General features: G+C 45.1%; 3 protein-coding genes across 6 annotated transcripts; 2 read left to right on the top strand and 1 right to left on the bottom strand.

Annotated features, from left to right (window-relative positions):
- Nucleotides 1–7572: 7572 nt before the first annotated feature.
- rpl34 (ribosomal protein L34) lies at nucleotides 7573–8694 on the top strand. Its single transcript, XM_052078877.1, has 5 exons — nucleotides 7573–7712; nucleotides 8081–8152; nucleotides 8227–8326; nucleotides 8410–8513; nucleotides 8608–8694. Exons 2-5 carry the CDS (start codon nucleotides 8088–8090, stop codon nucleotides 8690–8692), a joined length of 354 nt encoding a protein of 117 aa, XP_051934837.1. The 5' UTR covers nucleotides 7573–7712; nucleotides 8081–8087; the 3' UTR covers nucleotides 8693–8694.
- Nucleotides 8695–9658: 964 nt separating this feature from the next.
- On the top strand, nucleotides 9659–11712 carry ostc (oligosaccharyltransferase complex subunit). Its single transcript, XM_052078864.1, has 4 exons — nucleotides 9659–9897; nucleotides 11083–11176; nucleotides 11243–11440; nucleotides 11526–11712. The coding sequence occupies exons 1-4, from the start codon at nucleotides 9759–9761 to the stop codon at nucleotides 11542–11544; spliced, it is 450 nt and encodes a 149-aa protein (XP_051934824.1). The 5' UTR covers nucleotides 9659–9758; the 3' UTR covers nucleotides 11545–11712.
- Nucleotides 11713–12090: 378 nt separating this feature from the next.
- etnppl (ethanolamine-phosphate phospho-lyase) lies at nucleotides 12091–22227 on the bottom strand. Of its 4 annotated transcripts, XR_007964466.1 has the most exons (14): nucleotides 22082–22217; nucleotides 21955–21978; nucleotides 21860–21917; nucleotides 18202–18361; nucleotides 17221–17295; nucleotides 17052–17145; nucleotides 15113–15229; nucleotides 14934–15016; nucleotides 14630–14855; nucleotides 13424–13578; nucleotides 13268–13357; nucleotides 13068–13198; nucleotides 12415–12597; nucleotides 12091–12357 (listed from the first exon to the last, which is right to left on the bottom strand). XR_007964466.1 is itself a non-coding variant. In XM_052078687.1 (13 exons), the coding sequence occupies exons 1-13, from the start codon at nucleotides 22138–22140 to the stop codon at nucleotides 12311–12313; spliced, it is 1368 nt and encodes a 455-aa protein (XP_051934647.1). In that variant the 5' UTR covers nucleotides 22141–22227; the 3' UTR covers nucleotides 12091–12310. The 4 variants fall into 4 exon arrangements, 2 of the variants coding, with proteins under 2 accessions (XP_051934647.1, XP_051934640.1); XR_007964461.1 differs by having other exon boundaries at nucleotides 21860–21978; nucleotides 22082–22227; XM_052078687.1 differs by having other exon boundaries at nucleotides 12091–12324; nucleotides 12553–12597; nucleotides 21860–21978; nucleotides 22082–22227.
- Between the last annotated feature and the right edge of the window lie 449 nt (nucleotides 22228–22676).

Consider the following 22676-nt stretch of genomic DNA (forward strand, 5'->3'; position numbering starts at 1 on the left):
TGTTAAAAAAAAAAAAAAAAAAAACATTGGCAAATGTGACCAAGTGACGCGCTGAGCTGGGCCGAGCACGTGATCGAGATGATTAAAGTCAGGTAAAGAGGCGCAGTCCCACCCTCCGCGCACCCCCAACCAGGTTCAAGCTGCTGCGTGCGTATGGCTTTTGGTGATGCTGCATGTTACCGTGGTTACCGAGCAATGACAGCTTTCCTCCTCTTTTTATCCCCTCTCCCCGTCCTCGGGCCTGGCGTCCTGCACGAACAGGTGGCCGTGCTTCAGACCGGAGGCTGATTGATGGGGAAGCCGACATAAAGGTCATTTCAAGGTTACATGCAAGACGGGGCAACGGGGGATTCGGCGTACTCACATTTCTTCCACGAACTACAGCAGTGCACGCTATAGCTCAGGGTTGGGCTACTGAAATGCTGGAGGGGCCACAATTGGACAAAATATGCGCATATAAGAAAAATGCATGCCCTTAATATAGTACATTGTTAATAACACATTTATAACAACAAATTCATATTGTATTTAATTGAAAGATGTTTGTTGTTTTTTTTCTCTTTCTCCTGTCTTCTTTCTACATACATTCATGCTGCTGGAGGCTGTAAATTTCCCCATTGTGGGACGAATAAAGGATATCTTATCTTATCTTAAAGAATTCACTATTCTTTGCCATGAACAAAAGCTTTGAAGCAAACAACACAATAACCGCATTCTGTCTTTTTTTTTTCAAGGACTTGCATAAAAAATAAGCTTTGATTTGATTTGACTTTTTATAACCATTCAAGGACAGCACAAAACTGCTCAATAAGAAACCAACATTAAGCGCAACAACTCATTTTGCATGCTTATTCTCACACACACACACACACAAAAAATTAAACATGATTAGCTACAATGTCCAGCATATGATTCCAAAGCCACAAAAATACATAAATAAATAAGTAAAATACAATTTAGGAGGCCTACTCACATTGTAACATAGGGCAGTCTCAAGGTTGGTGTAAGCTTGACGGTCCCCACGTGTTTACACAGGGGACCGACCGTCCACACCGGGGAGACATTTTTGTACGTGCGCAGTATCGGAAAATGTACGCAAGGCGGACGCCGCACAGAAAGGCATGGCGGGCGAAATGAAGCAATTTTTGGGGACCTCGCGGTTGCATTCTGCAAAAACCAAGCTCATGACCCAGTGTCAGCGCAGCTAAGACCCGTCTGCCATCTAGTGGTGATCGGTGATATTACAACAGAATATGACCGCCGACCCATGAATATTCGCAATTCCACAGATTTTTAAAAAAATACTTTTTCCTATTTTGGATCACTACCGTTTTTTTTTCCAGGCTTCCCCCACCCCCTCACCCTTTCTTCCAGTTTTTCGGGGAAAACGCATATTACATGCTTGTCACCATTTTCGGTTGTTGTTGTTTTTAAAGTAATGCACTGAGCGCATTTTTCAGCCTTTTTCCCTGGATTTTCACGACACGCTAAACTCAAACGGTGGATTGGTGGACTCCAAAACACCGTGTGGGTTTCCAGTGGTGGTGCCGACCCAGTGGAACGCCTCAAGGGACAAAACCGCAACAACAAGAGACCTTTTCAGAACTTGTGGAAACAATAGGCAGGTGCCAGAGCACTTCGGGGTGGAAGAATGTGAGCCACGACCCCTAAAGTGCTTCGGTTTTGTCCCCCCCCCCCCCAGAACTACATGTGACATCCTGCAACAGTATATATAATAAATCATGATCGACTGACCTGATTGATTGACCTTCGCCCATCAACCCCCCCCCCCCCCCCCCCAATCTGGCCTTCTGTTACCTAACAGGGAACACAGAGGCAGATCACATGAAAGGGCGCAGCCTCACGCTATCGACACTTTAGGATTCAGTGAAATCCTCAAAATGTGTTTGGGATTGACCCGAAACGGACGCGGACATTTACCAAGCGTCATCCCCTTCATAAAAGTCAGCACGAAACCTCGAGGAGCCCCTCAGAGGCCCCTCGCTGGCAAGTCTCATCAACTTTTCAAGGTGATTAAAGGGACTGCTGAGTGGACACGTAAGGCAATGAGAGGGGGATGTTCTCATGTGAGTGATAGCGGGCCTCTTCATTAAAATGCACTAAAAGATGACCTGTCGGAAAAGTCCATCGAATCAGCGCACGCGGCTGGAACGCCAACTCTCCCTATGACGCCCGTCGATAGTTTTCTCATCGAACCAGATCCCTCCAGGCTGTCAGCTCGTTTTACCCACCCAACAATGGCTTGGCAGCCTCGCCGCTCGCGGTCCGGGTACCTTTCCAGCATAAAACTGTTGACTGGTCACGCGTGGGTCATGAAGGGAGGGGGTCGGGGGGGCATGCTTGTTTTGATTTGACAAAAACAAGAGAAATTTCCATGGTAGCCTTGCCGCGCCCCCTTATGAAACGGCACATCCCGCCCCACCCCTCGCTCGGGCCTGGCGGCTAAATCCGAGTCTTTGTGCTCCGCATAGTTGTATGGATTTGTCAGCAGTGGGGCAGGGGGAACCGGGGTGAGGGTGGGGGGGGGGGGCAGATAGAGTGATGATAAGCAAGCGCGTTTTTCCAGTGAACGGGGAAGGACAATTGAGCGAGCCCTGCGAGCTATCGAGCTAGCATGATTGTAAAGGTCTATCAATGACGTCTTTCAGTCACACGCGACGGATGAAATGCTGGAAGCCTCAAATCAGAAGCTCGGGGGCCGGACCACTTGCCGCTCGGCAAAAACCCGTCAGCACATCTAAAAAGCAATCGGTGGGATTCTGGGAAAAACAATCGATCAGTGAGGCTCTTTAATTGGCTGCGTGACCGTATCGCCAATGCTGGCGAGTTTTTAAAGAAGGCTGCACGTATTCCAATTCTTCCACTTTGAAGATATAAGTTCCGGGACACAAAGTGTGCTCTCACCATACACGACTTGCCAAACAAATACAGCAAAGCCCAGAATTAAATTTATTCAAATTGTATGAATTGTTTCTGTTCCAAAGTTTTAATGCCAAAATAACTTACTGCTACAAGGCGCAAAATAAGTATTTTCATATTGCAGTTTGTTGGTCAAAATGTGTATTTTGCGCCTCGTTAATACACATCAAACAGCAAAAATTTGAATCAAACGCTGGGACAACCGTCCAAAGAAAGTAGACGGATGACGGAGACGGCTTGAAAAAAGCTTCGCTGGGCTCCCGTCACCTAGCGCGGATAGTCAGAGGTCAAGGGGAAGCTCAATGCGTTTGACTTGGAAGCATCTAGCTAACAACAACTTGGGCTGGCGATTCGCGCGCCTAAACACGTTCTGGAGTCGCTCCTAAACAGTAATCATCGCCTGCGTGATAGCAAACGGAGTTACATTTCTGACATGTCTCATACTCCTGAAGGGATGATGAGAAAACGCGGAGAAGGCATGTAAAGGCTAAGCTAACCTAAGACTGACATGGCTAGCATGTTTAAGGTCGTCTAAGGTCATCTAAGGTCGGACAGCAAAATAGCTGAGTGTTTGAGAAGTATCTGGATTCTGGAAAGAAAATCAAACACACTAAACTGAACTGGAACCGGAAATGAATCATCTTCTATATTGTACGTCAGCCATGAGGTTTGGCCTATTAGCTTAAAGGTATATTAATACAGTGTGAAATCTGTCTAATTCATCAATAATGTTATGTTTGATTTCACAATAGAGTTTTGACTGACTTTTGAGGTCTGCACAATAAAAGATTCTCAAAATGACATGACTGTCGTGTTTCGGTTTGTGACCAACAGGTGGCACTGTGGGGCTTTTCCCTGCAGCGGGACACCTGTTGGTTGTTAGGCGATTATGGCTATAAAAGGACTCGCACTCGACCAGGAGTGGTCGGGTCAATGTTGCTTTTTTGCTAGTGTCATGTTTGTTTCAGTCATGTTTTGGTCATGTTTTTGTTATTGAGAGTTTTTAGTTTCTGCCATGGTTTTTATTTGTTACTTTGGATTTGTTTTCATAACTTTGTTTTAGATTTAGTTTTCTGTGTTTTATCAATACACTTGTTCAAATACACCCCGCTCCTCCCTCCTGTCTGCTTTTTGGGGTCCACCACCACCACGCAACGTGACAATGACAGGATAGCTTTTTCTTTTTTTTTTTTTTTAAACCAAATCAGCTAAAAAATTGTGCTATTCAAAATGTGTATTAAAGGAATAAAAACAAAGGGAAATCAATTGTAAATTCATTTTATTGTCATTATATATTTTTTGTTGAACAAAAACCATTGCTTAAAAGTCCTTCGGATTAACCTGCAAAAAAAACAAACAAACAAAATAACCCTCCACAAATTAGAAAGTTGCTCCTCAAATTAAGTCATTGATTCGCAAAACTACTCCACAAAGGAAAAAAAAGATTGATGTGTCTTCTGAAGATGCTCATTCCATTATCAGTCATTTAAGACTTTGATTCTCTTGTTTCAAACACCTTCTTATGAAAATGAACACAAATGCATATTTGGGCCCTTTTACAAATGGTCCATCTTCCACTCAAGCTGTCTTGAACGTTAAAACCACTGGAGGGAGCCTCATCATCTTCTACCCATTATCCGAAACACTTATCCTTATCATGTTGTTGCAGACCACCAGAGGATTCTGCGATCTCAAGTGCCAACACGCGGCAGCCATTTCACACAATCGCTGTTGTGATTTCCGAGCAAAGTATGAATTTGTGAAAGTGTCTTTCCCATCATTATCTAATGATTTTTAATGAGCCGTTTAGATGATTGATGGACTTTTATTTTCTCTTGAAAATAAAATATCCTAACAAATTGTGATGTATTTATTTCATTCATTCATTCATCTTCCTAACCGCTTGATCCTCACTAGGGTCGCGGGGGGGGGTGCTGGAGCCTATCCCAGCTGTCTCCGGGCAGTAGGCGGGGGACACCCTGAATCGGTTGCCAGCCAATCGCAGGGCACACAGAGACGAACAACCATTCGCACTCACACTCACACCTAGGGACAATTTAGAGTGTTCAATCAGCCAGCCATGCATATTTTTGGAATGTGGGAGGAAACCGGAGCACCCCGGAGAAGACCCACGCAGGCCCGGGGAGAACATCCACACAGGGAGGCCGGAGCTGGAATCGAACCCGGTACCTCTGCACTGTGAAGCCGACGTGCTAACCACTGGACTACCGGGCCGCCTGATGTATTTATTTATTTACTGGTATTTATTTATTTTGGGGCACAGCCGCTAACGAAGACGTTCCCTTCCAACACACTCCGAGTGTCCGCTTTCTGTGGCGGATTGCAGGACAAAGAAGACCCCACCAAAAAAAAGAAGCGTATTGATCCGCTGGCTTCAGCTCAAAATAACACGGGGATGACACCACCTGACCTTTGGCAGAGGAATATGGCCGCTTAATATTTCATGGCTTTGCGTGGGCGGAAGACAAAAGAGCCCGCCAGATGTGCCGAGGGGCCACTCGGGAAGCTTTGCGGGTTTTGTGCGAAGGGAAGAAGAAATCGACATGGGGATGATGATGATAAGGTGAATCCTGAGGTTAACGGTCCAGCTGGTGCATGTCGGTGGGACGAAGCCAAGTAACAGAGTACAAATACTCGGTGACGAGGCAAACTGTCCAGTGAAGGGAAGGTGCGGGGCTGCCCTTGAGGCTATTTCATGTTCCAATGTCCTCGGGAAGGCAAAAGCGTGAGCTATGATTCCATTCTAATCGCAGTAGATATATTAAACGGCAGCAGCAGGTTTAACTCTCAGCAGATTACATGGAATGGCCAAGGAGAAGTGGAAGGGAGGGGGGGGGGGGTGGCGTGGCGGGCAGTCAGGGAGGATTGCGTAATGGGGTTTGCTTGAGGTGACGTGCTTCACCAGTCCGCAATGACATGCCACCCCCCGCCCCAAATTAATGAGTTGTAAACTCAAATAAAATACCTTCAATGTGGATCTTAATTAGGACACAGACTTTGGAAATGATTACATTTGATGAGATTAAACTGCAGATGTTCCTCATTTTGTGTGTGTGTGTGTGTATGTGTGTGTGTGTGTGTGTGGAGGCCTTAATACGAATCTTCTGAAAAGCAGGTTAATCCCTCATGCACCACCCCGCATGTGGATCAAATCACATTGTTTAAAACAGGTGGCAAACTCGAGGCCAAGGGGGCAAGAGCTGGCCTCGCCAAAGCAAAATAAGTGCCAAATTCACTTCACGTTTCTTGCAAAATGGGTAAGGTCCTTTCATTTTCGCAGGAATTTTGCTGGGTTTTTTTTCTTTTTTGGCATCCATTTTAATTTTTTATTATAATTTTTACCAAGTCTCCTTATGAACATAAATTGAACAACGGTTGCATAATTCCTCTTTTCCCCCCCACGTCTTGTGAATTCAATCATCACGCAAGGCCAAATGTGTATTTGCAATTGGTTAACGAGATGATGATTACATATTTATGATTTTCATCGTGGTCACCGGTGGGTGACTGGTTAAGCGCGTCGACCTCACAGTGCAGAGGTCGTGGGTTCGATCCCAGCTCCGGCCCCACCTGTGTGGAGTTTGCATGTTCTCCCCGCGCCTGCGTGGGTTTTCTCCGGGTACTCTGGTTTCCTCCCTCATTCCAAAACAATGCGTGGCAGGCTGATTGAACACTCTAAATTGTCCCTAGGTGAGAGTGTGAGCGCAGATGGTTGTTCGTCTCTGTGTGCCCTGCGATTGGCAACCGGTTCAGGGTGTACCCCGCCTGCTGCCCAAAGACAGCTGGGATAGGCTCAAGCACGCCAATGTACATCGTGAGGATAAGCAGATTGGAAAATGGACGGATGGATTGATTATCATAGTCATAACCACCCTCTAAGAGAAACGAGAACCACGATGTTTCTCGTGATAAAAGTGAGTGTGGCACTCCTAATCGGAAATCATGTGGGTAGCTTCAGTTGTGAAAACTGTTCATGGGCAAGACGCAACCAAATTTCCCCTGACTTTAAGAAGACGTCTGCATTGTCCCACTCATCGCTGAACTTGCTTGTGTGAATGCTGCGCATAAAAAGCTTGCCAAGCTCTCCATCTGTTGGATGACTTTGATAAATACCTGGCCGTCTTTTTTTTTTGTTTTCAGACATGTGCTGTGTGCCATCTGCCCACTTATTAAATACAAACGTGCACAATTTCTCTGTACAACTTTTCTCTTTGAAATACTATTGTTGGCTTCAAATGTAATCATTAATAATGATGTGGCTTTTTCAATGTTAATAAAACACAATTCACTGTTTTAAATGTGCACTTTGCGCTCCTCACTTTGTAAAATTAGCATGAAGAATGACAACAGAAAAAAAGCAAGTTATTGCTTTCCACAGGCTTCAAGAATCAGATTCAATAATGATGCATGGCTTATGTGTTGTGTCTTGTGCCAGTTAAAACATACTGTTTTCTGCATTAAAATACATCGATACAATATGACATGACACATAAAGGAGTACAGTAATCATTTGCTAATTTTGCATTATTTTGTTTTTTTTTTATGACAAAGCCTTCTCCAAAGCTAACTTGTTAGCCTTTTTTTTTTACTAGGAGGAATTGAATTGGTACTCATAGGTTTTGAACACATGCGCCTGGAAAAGAGCCGTGCAATACATCATCCTCACCATTAGAGGGCATGGCAACAACCGGCAAGGCTCAAGCCTTCCAAATCTGCCTTCCTTCTTCCTCTTCCGGTGACGGCGATAGCAGGTATGGCGGCCATAGAAACTCTGCTAAATTGCCGTTTGTAAATCTATTTTAATCCGCCGCACATATGAGTTTACAATCGACCTCACGATACAGAGATATTTAGAGTATGTTGACTCTTTCGTTTGTGTGATCATTTTTCTATTCGGCAGCTTGGGAGTTTTATTTTCAAAGCATACATCGTGAGGCCAGTGCCGGTTCGCATCATTGAGCTTTTGCTGTAACAACAAGCCAAGTTTAGTGGAAACGTTTAAGTCGCTTCTGTGTTCGAAGCGACTCTTTCCATGGGAGATTCCCGTGGTTGTTGTCGTGACATTTGTTCCGCCGACGAACGCGCTGGCCATTTTAACGCCACTATTATGTTTTGGCAGCTAGAAAATGGTGCAGCGCCTGACTTACCGACGTAGGCTGTCCTACAACACAGCGTCCAACAAGACCAGACTGTAGGTGCCCACTGCGTTTTAGTGTTTGCGGCTCCTTGTGCAGCCGTGTAACGCCCGCTTGGCGTGTCTTGCAGGTCCCGGACGCCTGGTAACCGCATCGTGTATCTGTACACCAAAAAGAGGGGCAAAGCACCCAAATCGTCATGCGGCATCTACCCAGGAAGACTGCGTGGAGTAAGTCGAAGAAAACATGCCAGAGCTGCTCTGTGACTTTGATACCTTGTGTAGGCTCTTATTTGGTGGCCCGTTCTTCCCAGATCCGGGCTGTAAGACCTCAGGTTCTCAAGAGGCTCTCAAAAACAAAGAAGCACGTCAGCAGGGCTTATGGAGGCTCCATGTGTGCCAAGAGTGTGCGTGACAGGTAAAAAAAAACAACACAAAAAAAGTACAGTTTAGGGAGGTGGGGGGGGGGGGTCGCTTACATTAATTCAAATAAACATCTCACCTTTTTCTAGGATCAAGCGCGCTTTCCTGATTGAGGAGCAGAAGATTGTCGTCAAGGTGCTCAAGGCGCAAGCACAGAGCCAGAAGTCTAAGTAAAATGTCTGTCTGTAATGCCACAATAAATAATAAAAAAAACCCAAAAGATTGTGTGAGTTCAACTATTTTTTTATTACCAAGTTGCATCTTGATGCTGGAGTGTACTGTACCCCGTGGGATCCCTGAAGGGGTACATCAAATTCATTGGATTAAAAACCCAAAACAATTCTTTGATTCCAGTGGAGTTACCTATTCAGGCATGCACGTTGGTTGCACATAATTAAAATGTGTAAAAAAGTAACATTTGATTTTTTTTTTTATTTTTTAGAAAAGAGTAGAAAATTACATCAAGTACTGCATTTTAATCATGTGCAACCAAAACTTACTTTTTTCCCCATAAGTGTACTGTTCAATACACTGCCTTAAATGATAACAAGACAGTTTATTTGTGTACTTAAAAAAGGGTTGAGGACAGGTCCACTTTTGTCCTTTGTTTTCATTGCTGTTTGGCAGTTTTTTTTCCAACATTGGCCATAAAACACAAGACATTTTTGTTATGAAGTGCAGCGGTTGTCAAACTCCTTTTCAATTCATGTATTTGGAAAAATGGCAAACAGTACACACATCTGGGGGCCAGTGTGCCAATAAAAACATGAACACCTTTTCTTACTAATAAAATATCTGACACGAGCATGTACACTGATGTGTTTAATTTCATTTTATTTCACCATGCGGGTGCATAAAATAAAATCCAGATCCATTTATGACGTAGATTTATGGCTTTTGGATTCAGATGATTATATTTCGTGAAAGAGCTCGACGAAATATTGAGTAAATTCAAAAACTTGAAGCGTGGCATACTTATGCGTGCAAACACTTATTTCTCAGTAGCAATCGTGATACATACATAGTTGCATATTACTCAACCCAATTTCATTTGGTTAAGTTACTTTCTACGAAAAAATGTGATACGAAAGGCGAAAGCGAACTAAACTTTTTTTTTGCGCAAAAGGGAAAAACGTCACTCGCGAACTTCCGGGACACGTCACCAAATGCTTCCGCGACGTCAGGCAGCAGCAGCAGCAAGCGGAACGCCAAACTTCGCCTTGATTCGTTCGGCAACGTAATGGAGACATTGTACAGCATCCCATTCACTGTGCTCGAATGTCCCAACGTGAAGCTGAAGAAGCCGTCTTGGCTGCACATGCCGTCGGCCATGAGCGTCTACGCGCTCGTCATCCTTTCCTACTTTCTCATCACTGGAGGTGAGCCCGGCGACTTACCGACTCGCAAACTCCAGAGACAGGCGACACAACACAACACATTGCAGCGCAGTGGTAGTGTTCAAACATAAAATGAGACAAGTACTGCCCAGCGTGTGGATTTTGCCTCAAAAGATGGAAAGGAACCAAGCTAACCGAGCTAGCATGAGCTGCCAATTAGTGCAGTAAAACGGCCGACTGAAGATGTGTTGTTGGCAAACCTTCACTCGTTTCATTGGCTTGAAGACATTTTCTAATAGATACAACTTCGTAGTTAACCTAATGGAAAGAGTTCGGGCTCGCACTTAATGACGTCTCGGCAGTCGCATAATTTCGACGTCACTCGTGGACAGTCTGTTTTTGTTTGCTTTTGAGTGCGTGTGCGTTTTTCAAATTCCAAAATGCAGAAGCCACAACAGTAGTCAATAAAAAACAATTGTCATCAGTCATACGATATATAACAAAAAAAAATAGGGCAGTTAGTCAATATAATGATCAAGAAATACAAATGATATAAATATAAAGGAGTTACAAGGGCAACGATAACATTTTTCTTGTATAATGTAATAATGTAGCATAATGCTACAACATGTTATGGGCATAAAAGTTGAGATAGACACCTTTAATTTCACCTTCAAATCTATATTGTTCTCAGAGCCTTTTTTTTGTAATAATACTTAATAGATTGAATGTATTTTCCAAGAAATGTTTTCATCTGAATATATTGCAACATGACGTAATGGCCCCACCTGTTGTGTTGTTGCTCTGCTTGACATTTATTTCGGTATTTTTTATTATTAAACCTTTATTTAAAATAAAAGGTTAGACAGAGCATCTTTACTAATGGTGACATGGCTGAGAAGGCAGCAAATTAAATGCATGTGTCAAACATAAATCAAAAACTCATGCAAACATCAACACATTGTGACATTTCCGAATTGACCAAAAATGAACAGTTTGTGGAAACTCTTTCCAAAAAAATATGCAATAAACTGGACTGTAAAGCTTGAACTGTGATGTAGTTCAGGATAATGGAACTTATGTTTGTCTACTACCCCCTGTGTTTTAATATAGGTCATGACATGCTACATGGAGATCAAAGTTTTATTTTTTTGAGGGGCTACTTGGTATAAAAAGTGTATTTTTGCTGAATTATTTGAAGCGCTGATGATTTTTTTTTCCTGCCAGGTATCATCTATGATGTGATTGTGGAGCCGCCGAGCGTGGGCTCGATGACAGACGAGCACGGACACCAGCGACCGGTGGCGTTTCTGGCATACAGGTGAGCGCATCGCCCACATTGGCACTATGACGCAAATGATGCGAGCGTCTTTTGTGCCTTCTGCAGGGTGAACGGCCAGTACATCATGGAGGGCTTGGCGTCCAGTTTCCTGTTCACCATGGGAGGCCTGGGTTTCATCATCCTGGACCGCTCCAACGCGCCCAACATCCCCAAGCTTAACCGCTTCCTGTTGCTCTTCATCGGCTTCGTCAGCGTCATCCTTAGCTTCTTCATGGCCCGAGTTTTCATGCGCATGAAGTTGCCGTAAGTCTCCGGAAACGTTGACTGTTTGCGACCATTCTGTCCTGTTTGACCCACTGATTTATTTTTTTTAATTCCCTCTCACTAGGGGATATCTCGTGGGATGAATTCAACTGTGGATGATCTAATTCATCTGGACTGAAAGCACTGACGTTGCTGCAGAAATTATTAAGAGTGACAAACAACCAGCATTGCAAATGAAACATGAAGTGGGATTTTTTTTTTTGTAATTAATGTTTTTGTTACGCAGTCCTGAAATAAAGCTGTTTTCCGAAGCGCTTGCGGTGGTAGAAGTTGATTGAGGAAAAATCCCGATCGAAATAACTCACCCGAACACCACGTGATTGCATAGTGCTGCATTTAAGATTAAGATATCCTTTATTTGTCCCGCAATGGGGAAATTACAATCAGAATTCAGAAAGGAAGAACGCTGGGTAGCTTTAATGACTCTAAAGCTTTCGTTGAGGGTGAGAAAGAAAACATGAGTATCACTCACAAATACATCTCAAGAGGAACATATTGCACGAGTCATACCCTCAAATGTGCATGCTGCTCTTCAGAGCAACCCCCCCCCAAAAAAAAAAATCATCCTTACAGGATCATTGGGTGGCTTTTGCCTCATGAGCGCGCATCCCGCTGTTCCTCACTTCAGAATTCTTTAAGCTGATGTCCTAAAATGTCCTGTCGAGATCAACTCCTTCAGCACCAACAAGTCAGCGCACGGCTCATGTTAACTTGCATTTCTCGTGTTGCGTACTTGACTAGGTCAAGTCCTCAAAATACCATATTTATCCTTTTTTTTTTGCTTGCTCAGTCACACGATGCCTTGACACCTTGTTTCCCAAGCTGCTGCGATGGCGATGCAAAGCGTGTTTATCCTGCGCGACCTTATGCAAAGAAAACTGTGTTACCTTTAATTTCTATATATAATTTTTCTATATATAATTCTATATATTATATTTCTATATAATATCTACATTAACAACCCCCCGCCCCACCCCTCAGTTGCTTCACTGTTGAAGATTGTTGTGTTGATGGTTAGAAGTACTTCCCGCTATGTATGAAATGAGCTTTCTTTTGATAGTAGCCCTTTCTTTTATTGACGTCATTCTTACCATTCACTGCGTTGGTGGTGTTCAAACCGGTGGCTGCTTCAATTTCTGTGTGGGGTAAGGAAAATTTTTTTTTTTTTAAAAAGAGTACAGTGCACTCAGAATTCTCAAAATGACATGACGAATTTTTGGGCCACAAACAAACAAAAAAAAAATATTTTGTGTGATTTCACCAAGAGAAAATCTGGCGTAAAAAATGGGAGTACTCACAAAGAGGTGAAAGTTCAGTTTCAGGTGAAATTTATGGAAAATGTCAAACGTTTTTGACCTTTTTGATTCATCCGCAACTCCGGGAAAATATTTCAGATTTGCTGACAAATTCCTAGCATCAGGCTGATACTAGCCTTATTTCAGTGTATCGAGTTATCACGAAAAGCGCCGATAACAGCCATAAATACTTGACTTGCCGTGAATTGTTTTTTTTTTGCTAAATTCGTTTTATTCTGAAGGAATTTTGAGGTGTTTGAACACCCCCAATCCCCGCCCCCCCCAACGAGCTTGAGAACTTCCCATCACACCTGTGAGAATGGCATCCATTTTATCCACCACAAAGTCGGCGTCATCAGTGTTGAAGCACATGGGGGGCTTGAACTTGAGCACGTTGCGGTGCGGCCCGTCGGCGCTGAGCAGCACGCGCTCGTCTTTCAAACTGGTTGCAAAAAAGGGTCAAAGTGCGTTTCGGTTGGGCACATTCACGTCAAACGTGGACGTCTCTTACCGATATATGACCTCTTGGGCCTCCGCCGTTGCGGGTGTGAGCGTTGACCTGTCCCTCACGAGTTCCACTCCCACGAACAGGCCCCGACCCCTGCGGGGCGGTCACACGGGTCATTCCCGGCAGCCACCGGCACACTCTTTTCGGACTCGAGTGTACCTGATGTCACCGATAAGCGGGTGCTTCTCTTTTTGTTTTTCCAGCAGCGAGGTCAGGTAACCTCCGACTCGCAAGGCTTTACCCTGCAGGTCCTCCTTGGCGATCACGTCGAGGACAGCCAGGCCAATAGCGCACGACACTGGATTGCCTCCGAACTGCCATAACACACACGCGCACAAACACACACACACACACACACACACACACACGCATGCACAGACACACACACACACACACACACACACACACACAGGCTGGTGTGTGTCAAAAGTTACTATTCCCTCATTTTGACCACAATTGCAGAAAGTCCTGCCTCTGAAGATTCATTCATTCATTCATTCATTCATCTTCCAAGCCGCTTGATCCTCACTAGGGCCGCGGGGCGTGCTGGAGCCTATCCCAGCTGTCTTCGGGCAGTAGGCGGGGGACACCCTGAATCGGTTGCCAGCCAATCGCAGGGCACACAGAGACGAACAACCATCCGCACTAACACTCACACCTTGGGACAATTTAGAGTGTTCAATCAGCCTGCCACGCATGTCACACATGTTTTTGGAATGTGGGAGGAAACCGGAGCACCCGGAGAAAACCCACGCAGGCCCGGGGAGAACATGCAAACTCCACACAGGCAGGCCGGAGCTGGAATCGAACCCGGTACCTCTGCACTGTGAAGCTGACGTGCTAACCACTGGACTACCGGGCCGCCTTCTGAAGATACAGTGTCTTTTTTTTTGTTTTTTTTGGCAGCCATTTTGAAGACCTCCTTTGCAAGCCAGTTGCACCGTATGAAAAGCGAAAATATGAAAAGTAACAATCGCCTGCGGCGATGAACCTGAATCTCAAGTAGCACTGCAAATATTGTTTCTTTGAGGCAGCTCTCTTTTCATTTTATGTTGTGGGCTCTTCTTATTTCTTTTTTTTTAGGCCTTTGACGCTTCATGACAAAGTTAGACCGCAGCACACCGCAAAGTTAACATTTGGCTCGTCAAAGTCCTTATTAGGAGTTCAGACACCTCAAAATGGCTGCCTTTCTGTTGAATTCAAGCATGGGGTCTTGAAAGTTTTTTTTAGAAGTTCATGTCCATCCATGAAGGTAGAGTTGGTGAGCCATTAAAAAAAAAAAAAGCTCCCAGGGGTGGAAAAATGGGACATCCCAGAATCAGAGGCGGCATCCGTCGTGACCATCGTGCAGCGCGTGGGTCTTACCGTGTTGAAATACTCATTTCCCGACGACATGAAGGCCTCGGCCACCTCCCTGCTGGTGACAACGCACGACATGGGATGCCCGTTGCCGATGGGCTTGCCCATGGTGACAATGTCGGGCACAAAGTCGTCGCCCTGCAGCTGGAACGCCCAGAAGTGGCTGCCGACCCGTCCGAAGCCCACCTGGACTTCGTCGGCGATAAAGAGTCCGCCTGCCTTCCGGACGTGCCTGCGGCGGAGGACGAGGGAGGAGTCGGTTAAACAACAACGGGACACTTTTTTCGATTTATTTCTCATGCGCACGTACTCAGCCACTTGCTGAAAGTATCCCGCAGGGGGGATGACCTGCCCGCCGCAACTTTGCAGTGACTCGGCAATAAAAGCGGCAATCTGCGGGGTAGAAAGCACGTCGGGATAACCGGACGACCTCTTTTGACCTTCGCATTACTGTTCAGGGTTCAACTGGCTTGACATGGCTGGCAGCACCTTGCCTCCTCGACTTTGCACTCGCGCGATGATATCTCGGACTTCATCGGCGTATGCTTTGGCAGGATCAGGGTGGTCCCGTTTGTATTTGCCTCGGTAGACGTCCGGGCTCAAGGCCTGAGGAGGAAACACAAAACGGCTTCAAAATGACAAGTGGTGGGAAGTGCATTTTAATATTAAGTTGTGATTGAAAATATAAAATGAAAACAGCCTTTTTTTTTTTTAAGTACACATGACTGTTTTTATATATACAAGTATGAGGATCTGTAGTTCACTGAACATATATGGTCTATTTATTCGTAAAAAAAAAGTATTTCAAGACTTCATTGCACGACTGTCTGTGTCTTATGTGTTGTGTTATTTTGACTTCAAAATGGCGCCGCGAGAGTGGCTGCCTTTCCAGCAGCTCCTATATTTTATTCTTCTACTTCTTCCTTTCATAACTTTGCTGCTGCGTGAATTGGGAATTTCTCCATTGCTAGACCAATAAAGTTTTTCTTATCTTATTAACATAAGTACACAAATGTTTATAAATACAACAAAAATATTCATTCACGAGTCTTAGCTTTGCTTCACACAACCTGTTGGGACTTTGTAAACTTGAAGGTGCCGTGCTGCTACGCCAAAATGCTTCTTCAAATTAGATTTTTTTTTTTGGGGGGGGCTAAATAACACTTTGTTGACAACGGAGTGTACAGTCAAGCTTAATATTTTCATCCTAAGTTGTCACCAATTGAATATAGCGAGTGTCTTTCCGATTTGAAAAGGCAAATGCCTTCATTGGTATCACCGCGCGAGACGTCAGCGTGCTGAAAACATGACTTGGCGAAGCCTTGACATCATTCCACCCATAATGCTTCATGGTTGTCGCCAGAAACTTTTTAAAAAACGTTTATTGGTGCCGTGGCGGCCCGGTAGTCCAGTGGTTAGCACGTCGGCTTCACAGTGCAGTGGTACCGGGTTCGATTCCAGCTCCGGCCTCCCTGTGTGGAGTTTGCATGTTCTCCCCGGGCCTGCGTGGGTTTTCTACGGGTACTCCGGTGTCCTCCCGCATTCCAAAAACATGCATGGCAGGCTGATTGAACACTCTAAATTGTCCCTAGGTGTGAGTGTGAGTGCGAATGGTTGTTCGTTTCTGTGTGCCCTGCGATTGGCTGGCAACCGATTCAGGGTGTGCCCCGCCTACTGCCCGAAGACAGCTGGGATACGCTCCAGAACCCCCCGCGACCCTAGTGAGGATCAAGCGGTTAGGAAAATGAATGAATGAATGAATTATTGTGAAGGGCGGCCCGGTAGTCCAGTGGTTAGCACGTCGGCTTCACAGTGCAGAGGTACCGGGTTCGATTCCAGCTCCGGCCTCCCTGTGTGGAGTTTGCATGTTCTCCCCGGGCCTGCGTGGGTTTTCTCCGGGTGCTCCGGTTTCCTCCCACATTCCAAAAACATGCGTGGCAGGCTGATTGAACACTCTAAATTGTCCCTAGGTTTGAGTGTGAGCGTGGATGGTTGTTCGTCTCTGTGTGCCCTGCGATTGGCTGGCAACCGATTCAGGGTGTCCCCCGCCTACTGCCCGGAGACAGCTGGGATAGGCTCCAGCACCCCCCGCGACCCTAGTTACTTGGTGCCTTGCTTCGTTTATCTTACTATCCGTTTGGCTGCTAGTTTTGTTACACGCGCAAACCATGCGTGAACCAAACTGTTGCTTCTGCAGCCCGGTTGCAATGATCTGCCATTGACTTCCTTGAAGATTTTGCTAACGCTGTCATAAAGTGTAAATTGAATCAGATTGCAATATTCGATAGAGTAATGCTTTTGATTACCGGTGACTTGAAATTGCATCCATTATTGAGCAAAGGCATCGCACGTCGTAACACGTTAACGGATTCACTGTGCAGCGGGCTTGGCAGGTCCAGTTGAGCGATGGAGATTTAATCGCACTCACCACGTGGACAAATGGCTTCAGCGGCGCGTCTGCCAGATGGTGCAACTTGTAGGGGCTGATTTCAATAAGCGACGTCACGTGGCCGTGATAGGCGCTGCAAGAAAATACAAACGCGTCATCGAAGTTGGGGGTCAGGGGCCGGGCCGGGGCCACGCATGTTTTTACGCACTTGTCCAGGGTGATGATGTCTTGGCTGCCCGAGTACTGGCGGGCGAGGCGGAGCGCCAGGTCGTTGGCTTCCGATCTGGAGAAAAGGGCGCCAAGGTCAGCGGGAGTCAGCAGCTGACTATTGTCCGGTTACTGAGTCACCGTTAAACACACACAAACGTCCACATGCGCTCGCTCGCGTGAACCACGCGCAAGGCATTTCCGCTCGCGGAGCACCGAACAAAACTCAACTGATGAAATATTGATATTCAAATACAAAACGATTGGTTTGCCAACTCCAGTGAAAAGCTTTTCCGTGCGCCATTAGCACGTAAACAAGTCAACACACGTAACAGTTGAGGGGAATGTTTGCAATCGGCAGCGTGGTTACTTATTGATGCGTTTCGCTACCACGTGACCTTTGACTTATCCGAGCAAATGTCACTGCATGGAGATTTACGACTTGGTGGCAACATCAAATCTATTGGAGGTACCGGTGATAAAGAGGACTTTGTTTATCATGTTTCAAATGCGCTGACTTATTACAGTCACCCTCCCGCCGGTTTTCTCACGTGTTTCTCAATCGCGATATCCTCTGACATCTGCGCCTCAATTTAAAAAAACACGGTTTGTGATCATCTGAGATCACCCCGATTAAAGCGACATTGTAAAATAGCCATTTATTTTATCTTCAAGCTACAGTATGGAATCATATTGAGGGCCTATTTCTTTGCGTGACCCTTGACCTCAGTGGGTATAATGTACGTTCAGATAAGAGACAAGTTCAAGACTTCTATTGGTTTGTGGTGAAAAGTCAATGCAATTGGAGCAGCCGGGACATCCTTCATATTTTGTCGTGTCTGGATAGTTTAAAAATAATAATAAATAAATTAAAAAAAAAATGAAAAGTGGAAGGTGGCACCCTGCCATTGTTTATTGGAATGTGGCATAGCTGCAAGTCATATACAGGCTCCTCCAGTTCCGCGTTGTCGCTCGTACTCACCCAGAGTTCACAAAGTAGAAGACGGAGAGCCGGGCGGGCAAGGTGGCTTGCAGCCTCTGGGCATACAGTACCAAGTTGTCGTGCAGGAAGCGCGAGTTGGTGTTGAGCGTTTCCATCTGCTGCGCGCCAGCCAAAACCACATCTGGGTGGCAGTGACCCACTAGTGATGGGCGGAAAAAAGGGTGAGACGCATTGCGCTTGTAGGTAAAGTGTGTGTGTGTGTGTGTGTGTGTGTGTGTGTGTGTGTGTGTGTGTGCACGCGTTGTGGCTGCATCCAAACGAATTGAGGGATTCTTGAACATGCGACAACACAACTACCCGCTGCCAACAAAGGACTTCCTCATTGGTTAAAAAAAAAAAAATCGAAGTTCTTAGATTAGTTAAGTCAGTCATTGGGCGCTAACTTAATCCAGCATATCTTCATTCATTCATTCATCTTCCGAGCCGCTTGATCCTCACTAGGGTCGCGGGGGGTGCTGGAGCCTATCCCAGCCGTCTCCGGGCAGTAGGCGGGGGACACCCTGAGTCGGTTGCCAGCCAATCGCAGGGCACACATAGACAAACAACCATCCACGCTCACACTCACACCTAGGGACAATTTAGAGCGTCCAATCAGCCTGCCACGCATGTTTTTGGAATGTGGCAGGAAACCGGAGCACCCGGAGAAAACCCACGCAGGCCCGGGGAGAACATGCAAACTCCACACAGGGAGGCCGGAGCTGGAATCGAACCCGGTACCTCTGCACTGTGAAGCCCACGTGCTAACCACTGGACTACCGGGCCGCCCAGCATATAATTAATAATAATTAATTAAAAATAATATAAAAGGGGGTGGCCCGGTAGTCCAGTGGTTGGCACGTCAGCTTCACAGTGCAGAGATACCGGGTTCAATTCCAGCTCCGGCCTCCCCGTGTGGAGTTTGCATGTTCTCCCCGGGCCTGCGTGGGTTTTCTCCGGGTGCTCCGGTTTCCTCCCACATTCCAAAAACATGCATGACAGACTGACTGGACGCTCTAAATTGTCCCTAGTTGTGAGTGTGAGTGCGAATGGTTGTTCGTTTCTGTGTGCCCTGCGATTGGCTGGCAACTGATCCAGGGTGTCCCCCGCCTACTGCCCGAAGACAGCTGGGATAGGCTCCAGCACCCCCCGCGACCCTAGTGAGGATCAAGCGTCTCGGAAGATGAATGAATGAATAATATAAAAGGACGCTGAAGGGAGAAACAGCTAGAAACAAACAAGAACTGAAAGAGGCTGTGGTAAAGGCCTGGAAAAGTGTTTCAAATGAAGAAAACAACAGTCTGGTCTAGTCAAGGGGTCGCAGGCTTGATGCTGTTATCGCTATGTCAGCAAGTTCTTCACTTGAACATACCTGTCAACTCATACGGTTTAGCCATAGTTCATACGGATTTTGCGGTGAATCTTACGTATATGGCCGTATCGCACAAATCATACGGATTCTGAAAATTTCCGGGGGGTTTTTTTCACCAACTCCAAATGATTGAAAAAAGTAACGCAGGAATACAACTCTGAACACAGTATTGCCACTAAGTAGAATGATGATTAGCCAGACATTGTATTATGGAGATCTACAATAAATATAATTGAAAATGTTCATGTTTTTTTTCTGCCGTTATTTTGACATTTAAGATGCTTTGGTATGTTATAAGGATTTCTTTGCTCTTTATAAGGATTTTTTTGGTAGTTTATACAAGTTGGCTCAGAAAAGTTGACAGCTATGCTTAAAGTTACCGTATTTTCACGACTATTAGGCGCAATTAAAAGTCTTTAAATTTTCTCCAAAATGGACAGAACGCCTTATGATGCGGAGCGTCTTGTGTATGCGCTGAGTTCCAAAACCTGACTGACAGCCGACACGCTGTTTATATAAGATAAGATAAGATTTCCTTTATTTGTCCCACACTGGGGAAATTTACAATTATATAATATATATAATTATATATAGAGAAAAGGCGGAAGTGACTGTGGACAGGCATGCGGCGAAGAAGTCGGCCAATCAGTGAAGGGTGGGCGTGTTTATATACATATATGAAGAGAGAGAGACAAAAGGCAGACGTGAGTGAGGACAGGCATGCGGCAAAGAAGTCCGCCAATGAGTGAAGGGTGGGCGTGTAAGTGGACGCTAAAGGGACGCCCCAAGCAGGTACCAACACCTGTATAGAGTGTGGCTATGTGCATTGTTGCAAAACAACTTCGGTTTTGGTTTCTAAGAACCCCCGAAAATAAAAAACGCCTACGAAGCTCAGTTCAAACTTCAAGCCATCGGTTATGCTTTCGGCATGCGTGCCCATCTCACAGCAGCGGTGAAAAACCAAGTCAAGCAAATGAACCCTGAGCTTGCCGTTATTCCCGGAGGCTTGACTAAAGCACTCCAACCACTGGACATCGGCATCAACCGGGCGTTCAAAGTAAAGTTGCGAACGGCATGGGAACAATGGATTGTCGATGGCAACTTTACAAAGCGCTGGGCGAGTTACACCACAATTTGCGAATGGATTGTGGCGGCTTGGACGAACATGTCTGCTTGCACTGTTGTTCGAGTTTTTGCCAAAGCCGGCATCATTTCTGTGGAGCCACATGGCAATGAGGGTGACTCAGACAACTAGAGGGAAGACGGCGTTTTTGATGGATTACCGGTACTTGCACAATTGTTCGATTCTGATACAGAGGATGAGGACTTTGATGGATTTCTGGGTGATGATTGATCAAAAAACGTGAGTACATTGTACGATGGCTAAATAAAATACAACGGAACTCAGTTTTGCTTCCTTTGCCTTTTTAAAAACGTGTTTTTAGCTTGTATGTCTTGGCATGCTACCGTATGCTTCAAGCTAACGTGTTTTTAGCGTGCGCGCATGCATGCTTTATGTTTAAGCTGGCGTATGTTTCACCACTTTAAAACTGCGGCCATTAGTACGGTGCGTCCTGTGTATGTGTAAAATACAGAAATAGCACCCATTAATGAGACTGCGCCCAACGATACGGTGCACCGAATGGTCGTGAAAATACGGTAATTTTCCTACTCGTTCCTACCGACTGCTGTCAGGCTGATGAATAAAAAATAACAATCATAATAATAATAATAATTAAATGATGTGAAGGAAAATTGTAAATAGTACTGCGATTTATCCATTTTGTGTTCATATTGCATTTAATTGAAAGATGTTTGTTGTTTTTTTCTCTTTCTTCTTTCTACATACATTCTTGCTACTGGAGGCTGTAAATTTCCCCAGTGTGGGACGAATGAAGGATATCTTATCTTATCTTATCTTATCTTAATTCGGTCCCAACCTTAAGCAATATTTTGGTTCACCTGAAAAGTGGGTGGCTTCAAACAAAAGCTGCTGTGTCATTAGTTGTTTAACAGCTCAAAATGTTAATACCAGGAAATAAAAGCTGTCATTCCAAGCTTTTGTCTGATATTTTGATCGGAAACCCAAATGTCTTCACTGTACAACAAAAACCAAGGAATTGATCTTGCCGTTCCAATACTTGTGGAGGCGACAGTAAATGAATATCTTTTTTTCTACCTTCAGGAATTTCTTGACTCCATCAAGCCAATGCTAATTCCGTTTCGATTATTTCCTTCCCTTTCTCGCACTTGCACTTTGAAGTTCTGATGATGACGTCACTTATTTACCGTGCGCCACATTGTTGATGCAGTCCAGGTACCGTTGACCCCTCTCGTCGTACATGTACTGACCCCTGGCGCGCACCATCTTAATGGGGTTATCGCTGAAGAAGATTTTGCACGATGGCCTGCACAGGAGAGAGGATGAAAAAAAAATAAAGTCATTCAAGGAGTTTAAAACAAACAAAAAAAAAGTCGTCTGCTGAATAAACAAACACACTTTACTCGTACCCAATGAGTTTCCTCCTCAGGTCGATCGTCTGCGTTTTGGCCAACTTCTCTGCGCACATCGTGCAAGTGTCCCGCGGGAGCTGCACTTCAAGTACAGTACTGTACTTTTGGCCTGACGATGCGCGCCGCCCATTTATGGGGCACTGAGGACACGCGCGTATCAGCGCTGCGCTTCTCTGCTGCCATCTACTGACCACGTGCGTCCATTACCCTGAAACGCTGAGCACTTTGCAGTTTTTCAATACCAAAAAAAAAAAACAAAAGCATCCAATTAGTCACATATTTTTCACGTTCAAGTCAATTAACAAGAGTTTCCATTCAGATGCCCTCCCCCAAAAAACAGTTTGGTGTTTTAAGGTTACGATGCCCGCCTCAGACATTTGGTTTGAATTACACATTCTACCCTGATTTCATCCCACGTTTCAGAAACTGGGCAGAAAAATCATGAGTAATGGATTACTGAAAGGAAAATGACCTGCCAGTAGATCAAAATACAAAAAAAAAAACTCGAAACATTTTGTGTCTTCATTTCCCCCCCTAGTTTGACATTTAGTGTAGGTTAGATTAAAATTTTGGCATTGTGTATGTTGGCAAA

Source organism: Hippocampus zosterae, chromosome 1 (assembly GCF_025434085.1).
Source record: "Hippocampus zosterae strain Florida chromosome 1, ASM2543408v3, whole genome shotgun sequence".
NCBI lineage: Eukaryota > Metazoa > Chordata > Actinopteri > Syngnathiformes > Syngnathidae > Hippocampus > Hippocampus zosterae.

Bases quoted from the DNA above. Each gene is read 5' to 3' on its own strand.
- ostc (XM_052078864.1), top strand. From the start codon at position 9,759: ATGGAGACATTGTACAGCATCCCATTCACTGTGCTCGAATGTCCCAAC. The intron at 9,898-11,082 runs GTGAGCCCGGCG...TTTTCCTGCCAG, and splicing joins CTACTTTCTCATCACTGGAG to GTATCATCTATGATGTGATT. The intron at 11,177-11,242 runs GTGAGCGCATCG...TGCCTTCTGCAG, and splicing joins GTGGCGTTTCTGGCATACAG to GGTGAACGGCCAGTACATCA.
- etnppl (XM_052078680.1), bottom strand. From the start codon at position 22,140: ATGTGCGCAGAGAAGTTGGCCAAAACGCAGACGATCGACCTGAGGAGG. The intron at 17,146-17,220 runs GTGCGTAAAAAC...ATTTTCTTGCAG, and splicing joins GACATCATCACCCTGGACAA to CGCCTATCACGGCCACGTGA. The intron at 12,598-13,067 runs GTGTGATGGGAA...TACCCCACACAG, and splicing joins AATGGATGCCATTCTCACAG to AAATTGAAGCAGCCACCGGT.
- rpl34 (XM_052078877.1), top strand. From the start codon at position 8,088: ATGGTGCAGCGCCTGACTTACCGACGTAGGCTGTCCTACAACACAGCG. The intron at 8,153-8,226 runs GTAGGTGCCCAC...CGTGTCTTGCAG, and splicing joins GCGTCCAACAAGACCAGACT to GTCCCGGACGCCTGGTAACC. The intron at 8,514-8,607 runs GTAAAAAAAAAC...ACCTTTTTCTAG, and splicing joins GCCAAGAGTGTGCGTGACAG to GATCAAGCGCGCTTTCCTGA.